At 41.6% G+C, this 12,396-nt stretch overlaps 1 protein-coding gene across 1 annotated transcript in view; it reads left to right on the top strand.

Moving 5' to 3' along the window:
• The window catches only part of LOC117349393 (transient receptor potential cation channel subfamily V member 3-like), a 114,265-nt gene that overhangs the window by 24,516 nt on the left and 77,353 nt on the right, over positions 1-12,396 (top strand). The window contains exons 4-7 of the mRNA XM_033922818.1: positions 4,414-4,476; positions 7,303-7,353; positions 9,608-9,670; positions 12,081-12,134. Coding sequence (XP_033778709.1) covers positions 4,414-4,476; positions 7,303-7,353; positions 9,608-9,670; positions 12,081-12,134 — 231 coding nt within the window. The remainder of the gene's footprint in view (positions 1-4,413; positions 4,477-7,302; positions 7,354-9,607; positions 9,671-12,080; positions 12,135-12,396) is intronic.

Below are 12,396 nucleotides of genomic sequence, written 5' to 3'. Positions count from 1 at the left end.
CCTTCCTCAGGGGTCCTAAAAGGTAGAGGTAATGATAAATAATGATGAACAAAAAAAGAAAAGATGAAAAGATAAGAAGCTTGTCTGCGGTGTTCTTTGCTCACATGTTTAAAGACAATAGACTGTTTGCAGTCCAATTCTTTATATGTGAGTTTGCAAACCATTGGACCCCTGAGGAAGGCATGTTCGCCGAAACACGGACCGTGTAGGGTCCGGTTGGATTTTTATCACAGTATTTTTTATCGTTGTACTTTTTAAATTGAATTTTCATGGTTTTATATGTCAGTGTTTAATAAATTATCTCCAAAACCTCTGTATCCACAGTTTTTGTTTTTGTTTTTGCCGACCTAGAGCATGCATATTAGTGTCTAAACTTGACTACGGGATAAAACGAGTGAGCCAAGTGTGATCATGCTAAAAGGGGAAGCTTGAAACATCGACAAGAGACATGAGAGGAGAAAAGTGCCAAAAAAAGGCTGAGAAAGTAAAATGCCATGGTATATATTAGAGTTTACGATTAAGAACTAAAATCTGTAACGTGCCTAAGAAAAACCATAAAAATGAAAAGATAAGTGGATAAAGCAACCGTGGTGCGTGTCTGAATTTAAAGAGGTATGTGACACAATGTAATAGAGAAAAGCCATTATGCATACCAATGGTTTGCAAACGCACATATAAAGAATTGGACTGAAAACAGTCTATGATCTTTAAACTATGTAAAAAAATACCATATTTTAAACATGAACTAGCCATGAAGTAGCCATAAGACATAAACACATGGAATAATGCAGTTGAAACAACAGAATAAAATGATTTATTTCTAAAGCAACAGGACAATCAAAGCTATCAGGTTGCTGGACAAATCATTTCATTAAAGGACATTATGACACTATAAAATGAAAATTGATGTTATCAAATGCACTTTACTTTCTTAGCCTTTTTCGGCACTTTTTTCCTCTCATGTCTCTTGTTGATGTTTCAAGTTTTCCTTTTTAGCATGATCACACTTGGCTCACTCATTTTATCCCGTAGTCAAGTTTAGACACTAATATGCATGCTCTAGGTCAGCACCAAAGTCACTATCTTTTCATCTTTTCTTTTTTTCGTTCATCATTATTTATCATTACCTCTGCCTTTTAGGACCCTTGAGGAAGGCGTGTTCGCCGAAACACGGACTGTGTAGGGTCCGTTTGGATTTTTATCATTGTATTTTAATGGTTCTATATGACAGTGTACAATAAATCAATTCCAGAACATCTGTATCTACAGTTTTTTGTTTTTATCGGTGGATTGTTTTCACTGTGGATTATTGGGTCTTCTTTTTCTTTGTTGTATCTCAAAAAAGATACAGCGGAATTAGAAAAGGTTCAAAGATGTGTGACCAAAATGATAAAGGGGATGGATTTCCTCTCATATGAGGAAAGGCTAAAGAGGTTAGGGCTCTTCAGCTTGGAAAAGACAGCTGAGGGGGGATATGAGTGAGGTCTACAAAATCTTGAGTGGTGTAGAATGAGTAAAAGTGAACTGATTTTTTTACTCTTAAAGTACAAAAGCTAGGGGACACTCAATGAAGTTACATGGAAATTTTGACACTCAAAGAATAGTTAAACTCTAGATTCATTGCCAAATGATGAGGTAACAGCAGTTAGCATAGCTAGGTTTAAAAGGGGTTTTGACAAGTTCCTGGAGGAAAAGTCCATAGGGAGAAGTTGCTGCCTGCCCTAGGATCAGTAGCATGAAATGTTGCTACTATTTGGGTATATGCAAGGTATTTGTCCAGGCATACTGGGCTAGATGAACCATTGGTCTGAATCAGTGTGGCTATTCTTATAATAATAATAATAACATTTTATTTATCACAGGACCGTGAAGTTCTATATGGTTTACAATGATTAAAAGATGGTATAACTTGAGTGAAATAAACAGAGTTAAGAGCTAGTGATTAACAGCTATTGATTAACAGTTATTTTGGAGTAAGAATTGTGCCAAAATGGTGTTCCTTTCCTTCTTATAATTGTTTTTAATTTTAATGAGGTAAACCCTTTGTTGTGCTTTCAAGAAGAGCTGTATAGCAAGTCCAATAAATCGTAAACTGCAAAGTTACATTTCACTACTAGTGGGCCTTTCAGCAGTTTTCTTGGTCCTATTAATGTTTGCCCTGTATTTGAGATTTCTACTTACTAGTGCCAGTTCCAAGGACTTACTGGACTTGAACAAAGTTCAGAAGATGTGCTTGGCCATTACCCCATATAGAGAGTAATTTTAAAATGGGGTACCTAGACTGTCAATTCACATTGTTGCATATGTTACAGCTATTTCAGAAAGGCAATATAAGCCCTTAATTGCTTTTATAACAGCACTTACCATTCTTTTTTGGGCAGCAGCTTCATGATCGTGGCCACAGCATTGTCTGCAGCCTTGCTGAAGCAAATTGTTATGCACCCATGTACTTCTGAGTTTGCTCCATCAGGTTGCAACCCCAAATGAGGAATGCGACCGTGCATAACTTGTTTGGGAAGTCCTGCTTTATAACATGGATATTTATACCTTTGCCAAAGTCGGCCAAAATGAATCAGCTCTTGCACCTTCAGACCTCTTCCATTCAATCTCTGTCCTCAAGAATATAGGTGTGCATATACAGCGTAAAAAAGTCTGTGCTATGTGTTCTTAGTACTAAAGAAAGTGGGAACAGACAATAAACACTCCACTTCCATAGCTTTTCAGTGATTTTGGTTACTCTGGCATGTTAGTTGGGCCGAGTGACCCCTGATGCAGGCGTTCCTCAGACGTTGAAACACAGTGCAGTCAGGTCCATAGCTTCTGCTTGTGTCCTCTTATGAAATAAACAAGTTGGTTTTACATCAGTGATCTTCAGTGTCCGTTCTCACTTCCTTTTGGACTGTTCTATACCCGTGGGTTCTCTGTCCTGTTGAACCTTTTGGTGTTTACTATGTGTTCTTAGCACATACTTTCATACATTAACATCCCAGAGCAATTTTATAGAATTTCGAGGACGTTTGGGAGTGGTAGAGGGAAGAGAGTAGGGAGGGTTTCTTTGAGGAGAGTGGGATTGTTTTCTGTTCAAAACTGAGCATACTTCATCTGGAATTGTTATTGTTAATCATAAGGATTGATGTTGGTATTTTTCATGGATCTTGGTATTACTCAAAAATTATTTTCACATAAGTTCCTATTGCTTTTTGCAAAACTATGTTTTGCATGCAGAAACATTTTATAAAATTATGCCCCCCCCCCCCCCCCCGGATGATTTTATAAGACAAAACTGCCTAGTTATTAGACGGTATAAGTTTTAAATAAAAATGTGCTTTTCTGCAGCAATGGTTTGTTATAAAACTGTCTACCAGATATATGGGGGGTAATTGTATAAGGCATTTTCTGCATGTAAAGCATATATCACAGGTGGAAAACAGTTCTTAAACAACTGCACAACTGAATACTTGCATGTAGGTGCATATTGTCAAAAAGAGGGTGATTATGTGTATCCAGAGGCATTCTTTGGGCCGAGAGAGTGTTACGTTGCAATGGACATCTGCATTTTACACAATACATGCCGCATACCATAGAGTACAAACATACAGCTTTTACAGAGCAGGTGTAAATTTGAGTGTGATGATTTATAGCTGGTTCTCTGGGCTGCTTTTATAAAAGCTCACTGGCTGCTACAGTATATTGTTTTTGTAAAATAGGCTTAAAATAGGCACCTTTTTGAATTTTTATCATGGAGACCCTGTTATAAAATTACCCTCTACTTGTATATTTTTACCTGCAATTTTCAGGGGCGTTCTCTAGGGGCGGGGGTCGGAGCAAGGTTTTCAATTCCCTATGTACTTTTTTTTCCTCAAAACTATTCCTGTAAATGTCTCTGGAAAAGCTACCTGCACATCTTAGTAAGTGCAAATGCGTGCGAGTAATTGCAGCAGGTAATTTTCAAAGGCTAAGGGCTCCTTTTACGAAGCCGCGTTAGCGGCTTCAGCGCGCGCGACTTTTCGTCACGTGCTAACCCCCACGCTAGCCTAAAAACTACCGCCTGCTCAAGAGGAGGCGGTAGTGGCTAGCACGGCTGGCGGTTTAGTACACGGTATTACGCACGTTAAACCGCTACCGCGCCGTCGTAAAAAGAGCCCTAAGAATACCCATAATTTTAACTTTGAAAACTAGGGTAAATATTTGCAAATCTTACACTCTTTGAAAATTAGTGCCACAGTGCCCTGGGGTAGAAGTAGGACACTAGGACACACTTCCCTGTCTGCCTCTGGTGGTACTACCAACCTTTATTTAACCCTCAAAATCAATCTTCGTAGCAGCAAGCTCAGCACTTTCAGGAATCATTCGCATGTTACTCCTCACTATCAAAGCTCTCGAGTGACTCTTAAAATCTTATTAAATCTGCAGGGAAGAAGATCTTATGCCTCCTATCGAGGATCAATGTTGCTTTGAAGAACAGCTGGATTCTAGGTATGCATTAATTATGGATTAATGAAGATATCATCTTTTATATTGGATTAATGAAGATAATACCTTTTATATTGGACTAACAGTAAATTTCATGATGAGCTTATTCCACTGATGTAGAACTTTTCTTTAAATTAACACCCCTCCTATAGTACAGTACAAAAACTAGGGGGGGAGGGCAGTCCATGAAGTTACCTAGTAATGTTTCTAAAACAAATGGGAGAAAATATTTTTCCACTCAACATATAGGGAGTCTTTTACTATGTCGTGCTAGCTGAATTAACGTGCCAATTATATTCTATGGACGTGTTAGCATTTGGCTAGCATGCATTAGTAAAAGACCCCCATAGTTAAGCTTGTTGCCAGAGGATGTGTTAAAAGTAGTTAGCATACCTGGTTGTAAAAAAGGTTTGGACACATTCATGAGGTAAAGTCCATAGTTAGTAAGGTAGATTTGAGGAAAGCCACTGCTTATCCATAGAGTCGATAACATGGAATCATGCTAGGGTTACCAGATGTCCAGAAAAGGGGCTGAGGGTAGAATGGGACGGGGCCCCATGTCCTCTTTTTTTTTTTTTTTTTTTGCTGGTGAAATCTGGTAACCCTAAATCTTGCTATTTCTTGGAATTTTGTCAGGCTTTTGTGATCTGGATTGACCACTGTTGGAAGCAGGATAATGAGCTAAATAGTTTAACAATTCTTATGTTCCAGTCTTTTTTTGTGTTTCGTGATAGGAAATATGTAGGTTTTTAAGTAGGAAATTGAAATTCAGAAACTCCAAGGTAAGTAGCCATTGAAATCCTGCCCACTCCACATGCAGAACTCCAGAGCAGTCAGTGCTCTAGAATCTCAATATGTGGCTGAGAGGATAGTAGAGGGAAGAAGGCTTTAGATTTGGTGGGGCTTATTCCAAAAGGATGAGTTCCGCCTTAGCCAGGATGGAACCTGGATGCCAGATCTGCCAAGGTATCCAGTTGTAGTTAATAGACGGAGAAGTTGTTGCATGAGTGTAGTTAGATGAGTGAAGTTGGATTACTAAATGAATGGGGGTAAGTAGATATGTGAAAGGTCCCAGAGCAGAGCCCCTCTGACTCAAGCATCCATAATTCAGGTACTGCAATGTTCAGCTTATTTCTGGAGTGGGGTGGTGGTGGTTTGTAATGCCTTAAAAGTAACTACTGGGTCAGAGAAGATGTACGGTTAACTCATATTTTTGGGCCTAGTGTTGGTATAGCATTGTACCAGAGAGGTCCTTGAACTTAGGATTCTCGGGTGCAGTGGTTCACCTTGAACACAGGAGACTCAAATGCAGGAACCCCATAATCCAGATCTCCAGATCCAGGACCCACTTTGACACAGTACCATAGGCTAAAATTAAGGGCTAGATTCACTAAGCCCACCGATCATGTCCCGACCAGCCTGCGACCCCGACCCGATTCACTAACCTTCTGGCTGATCCTGTCTACACCCGATCCGATCCAAGCATGCAAATGAGGGGAAATGCATGCATAAGTAGGAAGGCACTAAACCAATGAAGGAACACCAATTGGGTTGCCCGATCCAAACAGAAACGACTGCTGAGGACCAGTTGCTCACGTCGCTGCTGACTCTCCTGCTCCATGCTGCCATGAAATCCCAGCCCTGCAATCCAATAAAACTTCCCCCCAAACCGCCCTGCTCTCTGCCGCTCCGACTCTGGATCCCTGCTGCCCTGACTCTCCTGCAGTGCAGTGTGAGCCCGTGGTTGTAACCTGCGGGTTTAATGCACTACGGCGTTCTGTGTTCTGTTCCAGAACACGCTGCAGTGCAGCCCACTTTATAACTGCAGGTTAAAACCACGTTTAAAACCAAACATTTGGGCAAGGTTTCACATATCTGCTACATCGTTCCTCTGGACACAGAAACCCATTTGCTACTGGAGATTCTGGGGATTGGAGGCTCTCCCCTGGCATTTGGCGCTATATCACCCGCCACCAACGTCCAAAGGTCTGCAGAGTCTCCAGGCAACTCTCCTTTGCCAGCTCCCACTTCTGAGTCTCCCAACTCCAACCCACACACACAGCAGTCCCCAAAGCAGCTGCAACGCCCTGCAATAATAGAAGCGAGCAGAGACATTACTGTCTTGAGCACGGGAGCAGAGACGGACAGCAAGCGCATGCGCAGACCATCTACAGGCAAAGAAGATGGTCTTCGCATACGTCTGGATCGCTCTGCAGCGATCCGTGCAGTCGCTGTGAGGTGTGCCTCTGATTGCATTAATTTGCATGAGGAGGCTTGGGGAATCGGTCGCCCGTGAAGACACGGCCGCGGATCGAATCCCTAAGGTAAGCTTAGTGAATCTAGGCCTGATTCCAGAAAAGTGAGTTAACTTTACTCCATCTCTGACCCACCTCTTTGCACTGAAGAGTAATAACCAAGCCACTTAAATGGGATTTTTGTGCTGGGGTGCACATTTTTACTGGGATTTCATGCCTCTATTTATGGATTAAAACTTTATTAATTCGTGAGATGCATTAAAACTTGAGTGACAAGGAGTGCTAAACTTAACAAACTTTATTACCATATATGACCTAAGCTTGGGCCCCAAGTAATTATTTCAGGATTATATATATTCAGGGGCCCTTTTACCAACTATAGTAGAAAGTGCCCTTAGCATATCTTTCATGAGTCATTCCTGCGCACTAAGGCAATTTTTACTGCCAAGGTAAAATGTCTGATTTTCCTATTTTCCTCATTAATGGCCATATGCTAATTTTCTCATCAGTATGTGGTCATTAGCACATGAGCCCCTACTAACACCCATTGTGTGCTATATTTCTTGTCCATTAGGTTTCCACTGAATGATAGCCAGAGTCTGAACAGCCAAGAAAGCATCACAGAGTAAGTTCCTGGAGTAAGAGGTGCCAGAGTGGCCAGATCCTTTTCTCTGAGTATTGTGAATATTTGGTCGTATCAGTATAAAGAGCTTTAAGAGTGATTTATGCTCGTGCCATCCCTCCACCCCACCCCATACCTCTGTATTATCTTCTCTAGCGTGAGCAACTTCTGCCTATTGCTCGCACTAGTCTGGTTCCCCTCTGAATCACTTCCGAGTCACAGGGTCAGGAAGTGACGTCAGAAGGAAATCCAACTCTGGTGCGAGGAGCATGCTGCCGAAGTCACTCATGCTGGTGAAGATTTAGAGGTACGTGGGTGTAGGTGTAGGGAAGGAGAGCACAAGTGTGGAATGGGTGGTGGGAATGAGCAGGGGGGGTGCGTAAGGAGTGGAGGCATGGGGGGTGCCACCACCCCGGGCGTATCCTACCCTTATTACACCACTGCCAGGGTCTATGTAGTCATGTACTCAGTACAGACAGGAATCATTTTCATGCCACTCCTCACTATCACAGCCTCAAGTGCAAAAAGCATATGAGTCGTGAACCAGTAGTTTATTCGCCTCTAATCGCAAGTTATGTAGAAGGTATCATCTACATTACTCAGCTCCGCCTCCCCTATCTTTGCTCTGTGTTCCTCAATTTTTCCTTCTACATGCGAGTTGAAGGTGTCTTTCTGATCTGCTCTGTTTTCGGTTTGTTATTATCAGGATTTTTGTTGCTACAGAGGTCCCCAGGTTCCCTGGGGCAGTTCTGCCTGGGTGAAGACGCAGACCCTCACCCTAAGAGGTCTGTAGCTGGGAGGGCAACCCTGGTTGAGGGCACCTACCTAGTCAGCCTGCACTAACTGTTTTGTGGCTCGGAAGTTGTTCCGCTTGTAGTGAAGCTCGCTTTTGGTCATTGCCGGAGCTTAAGAGCAGGCTGTTTGGCATCCATGGTCCCATGATCCTAGGACTTTATCGGTTGCCATCTGTGATCCCTCCCCCAAGATGTGAGAGGAACTATGGGGATCTGGGTCTTTAGGCTCTGACACAGCCTGACTGGCAGCCTGAAGAAACAAGCATGTAGAAAATTTTTGCATGCTTGTCTGAAGCAGTAAGTTTCCACCACTTCACAGCCTTTCTGTGAGCTGAATAAGGCACAGCACCGGCAGCACAGTGAGTATTGGCCATTATTGTCTATGGGACAAATCGGGAATCATTAAATTGTGTTTTGGGGCTTGTATTCAGGTTCTCCTCCTCCAAAAACCCCTTTCCCATATATTTTGGACTTTTATTTAGCTCCCTTAGGTCTTTATTTGGAGCCAAAATGCTGCCACAATAACCATCTTGGATTTTTTAGATTTGCCTCAAAACACCTTGATTTTGATTAAAACCGATAGATATGGATTTCTCAGGCAGTTTTACTCCAATTCATGCCAAATTTGCACTGAATAGCCAGCTGAGGAGTGCCCTTATTCCATGTCAAATCAAAAATAATAGGGAAAAGGAAATATCGCTTTGAATGTAGAGATCATCTTGTTGTACTAACGAATCCTAGCTGTTTGGGGAAGCCGGTTTCTAAAGCTTTCATTCCAATATGGATTTGTAAGGCTATTTCATCAGCATACATTGGGTGTGGTAAGCAACCACCGATTTTTCATGGGTGGAGTCTCAGGCAGTATTGCCTGAGGAGATTTGCAGGGCAATGTGGTCAACCTTCCATACTGTCATGAAATTCTACAGGCCTGAAGAGTGATGAATGCCCATAAAGTCTTCTCAGTGTCCAGAGATATCCTCCATGAAAGAAGAGGTTTGTAGATAGCTCTCTACTGTGTATATTAAAAAAAATAATTTTGACAAATGGGAGCCTGCAAGAACTGTTAGTGCTGGTTGCACTCAGGTAGGTGGCTTGTTGAGTTCCACCTTGGTTGTCATGTTCCTCTTGGTACTGCTTTTCTTTAATTGTATTTTAGTTTAATGGCAGTGCAGACTTGGCTTGGTCGTGGAGTTCCCTGTGCCCCTCCTCTTTCTTTCTCCTTTCATGGTGGTTGTCAGCTGCCTTGATACGAACCGAGGAGCAGGGATAGAGGAGGCAGAGCCAAAAATATAGATGACGCCTTCTACATAACTTGCAATTAAAGATGAATAACCCACTAGTTCAAGACTCAAGCCTTTCTACTAGAAAGAAGATTATTGACGTAAGAACCTAATCTTCCTTTATGAGCGATTCTTAAATGTTAAGCTATTGATACTATTGATTAAATGTTCTCTTATATGCAGGTATAAAGATCTTCCAGTAAAACCGTTTGTGCCTAGAGGTTTTCCATTCCACAAGGATAACAAGTATGCATTAATTATTGAATTCTGCTTTTTCACTGTTTCATTGCTTTCATTATATTTTTCTGTGCTAAGATTTTCTATTTATTTATTCAATTTCCTATACTGTTCTCCCAGGAGAGCTCAGAACAGTTTACATGAATTTATTCAGGTACTCATTCATTTTTCCCTATCTGCCTTGGTGGGCTCACAATCTATCTAATGGACCTGGGGCAATGGGGGGGGGGGATTAAGTGACTTGCACAGGGTCACAAGGAGTAGTGTGGGTTTGAACCACAACCTGAGGGTGCTGAGGCTATAGCTTTAACCACTGCACCACACTCTCCCCCTATAGAAGCTGTTAAGGTATTGGGGGGAGTTGTATGGATTTGAACCCATGACCTTTGGACCCTGGAAGCAGCACCTTTAACCACAGAGCTACAAGTGCTTCTTATAAATGGTGCCTAAAAGATAAGCACTGAGGAACGTGGGACATAGCTTTTGCCAATCTTCAGTTAGGAGCCATTTATAAAATCGCACCTAACGGCGCCTAAATTGAACTTAGGCACCGGTAGGCATCAAAATCTTAGGTGCCCCCCTATTTATGCCAGGGTGTTCTTGGCCTAAATAACGGTGCCTAAGTTAAGCGCCTCCTGGCCAAACATACCCAATATCTGCACATGACCTACCCCTAACCATGCCCACTTTCTGGTAAATGCTTTAGGCTAGGCGCCTATCATCCAATTAATTTAAATTTTTGCCAGTTATGGGCTCATTATTGCTCATTAATGGCACCAATTAAACTAATGTAAAAAATTAAGTTAGGCACCTAGATTGCCTCGGCGTCTTTTATTGAATCTGGGCCTAACTGCCAAATATGAAAACAATTATTTTTGGAGTGCTTTGGGGATGGAGATAGCACTTATATGGTTAAGTGCTGATATGTAGCACATAACCACTTCTGTTAGCCAAACAAATTGGACCATATACAACTCAGTCCTGTCTTTGTCTGGTTTTGCTTAGGCGATTAAGCACTGAATATCGCATTTACATTACATTGCATTAGAGATTTCTATTCCGCCATTACCTTGCGGTTCAAGGCGGATTACAAAAGAGTAGTAGATGGAGGGTTACAAAAGAAGATCTCTGGTCATTTCTAGAGAGGGTAAAAGAGGGTCAGGTTGATTTGGGGGGAAGGAAGAAGATAGGGGGAAGGAAGGTACTCGTGGTGTTAAGACTGTTTAGGGATTTCTTGAAGAGTATAGTCTTTATTTCTTTTCTAAGCGTCTTGTAGTCTGGGGTTGTTATCAGTAGATTGGAGATATGGTTGTCTAGTTTTGCTGCTTGAGTGGCTAGGAGGCCGTCATATAGTTTTTTCCGTTTAACTTCTTTGATTGGAGGGTGTATGAATGGGGTGTGAGTTTTCATACGCCTGGTTGAGGTAGATTGGATGAGGCGATTGTTCAGGTAGGTTGGGCTGTCTCCGTTTATAGTTTTGAATAGTATACAGTAAAATTTAAATAGTATTCTTTCTGGAATTGGAAGCCAGTGTGAGTTGAGGTATGCCTCTGTAATGTGGTCGTGTTTCCTCAGTGAGTATAGGAGCCTCAGAGCTGTGTTTTGAATTGTTTGTAATTGTTTTCTCATTGTTGCAGGGCAGGGGAGATAGAGGATGTTGCAATAATCTAGCAGACCTAGGATTAGAGATTGTACTATGAGCTAGAATTGTGTTCTTTCGAAGAATTTTCAGACTTGTCTTAGGTTTCTCATAACTGCAAATTGACTTCCACATTGTTTTATTTATTTGAGGTTGCATAGTACAGATCCTAGACTTAATGAAACTAGGTTTTCCTTCTGAACTTTCATCTGTACTTAAGAAAAACATTCATTCTTCTGTAAAGGAACTTCTCCTCTCTGATGTTCTATTTACCCTTTCTTCTTCAGATATGGCTGTAAACTGATTTGCACATTGCAAGAAAAATAGAAAAACTGAACTCTGAACACAGTTAGCTATCACATAGTAGGCGAGTCCATTCCTCAACTGAATGAAAGCCAGCTGGAAGGGAGAAAGAAAAAATTTGGCATGAATATTTCATTAAAATGTCCCCTCACATTATGAACACAGTGAGATTTTGATCACCACCAACAGAGTTATTCCCAGATATTCAAAGCTAGGCCCAGCCCATGCTTTAGCTTTGAATATCTGGTTATTTATGAACAGACAGTCACTTAAGTCAATATTCAGCACTTAAGCGGCCATGAGTTAACACATAAAGACAGGACAAACTTTTATGCCGTCCCATTTATGCATTAAACCTAGCCATTTAAGGGCTGAAGGTGATTAAGACTGCTTTGAAAAGCCTGGAACAATCTCCTCTTCAATATACTGAAAGTAAGTAAAATCTTTCCTGTGATTTATTCTGTGCTTCCTTCACAGCTCACACTGTAAAACCTTAAGCATAAAGAATACGGAGCGAAAGAAGGCATCAAAGTGAGTATAATAGGAAGAAAATGAGCTGTAGGTAGACTGTGAGATCACAGCACTGATGATAAACTGGACAGAATGAGTGATTCTCTGCTGTAGATAGGCTGTGAGAGCACAGTAATGTTGATAAACTGGATAGAGATGTGGCATAGCCATGGGTGGGCATAGGCCCACCTACTTTGAACTCAGGCCCATTTACCAGTGGTACTAGCAAGGATCCCCAAACCCCAACAGCTGAAGATTTCTGGCATATCTCCTTCCCTCTCCC

The sequence above is a fragment of the Geotrypetes seraphini genome, chromosome 15 (genome assembly GCF_902459505.1).
Source record: "Geotrypetes seraphini chromosome 15, aGeoSer1.1, whole genome shotgun sequence".
Lineage (NCBI taxonomy): Eukaryota > Metazoa > Chordata > Amphibia > Gymnophiona > Dermophiidae > Geotrypetes > Geotrypetes seraphini.
Note: the sequence above shows the minus strand (reverse complement) of the source record. Positions and strands in the feature narration are given on the sequence as shown.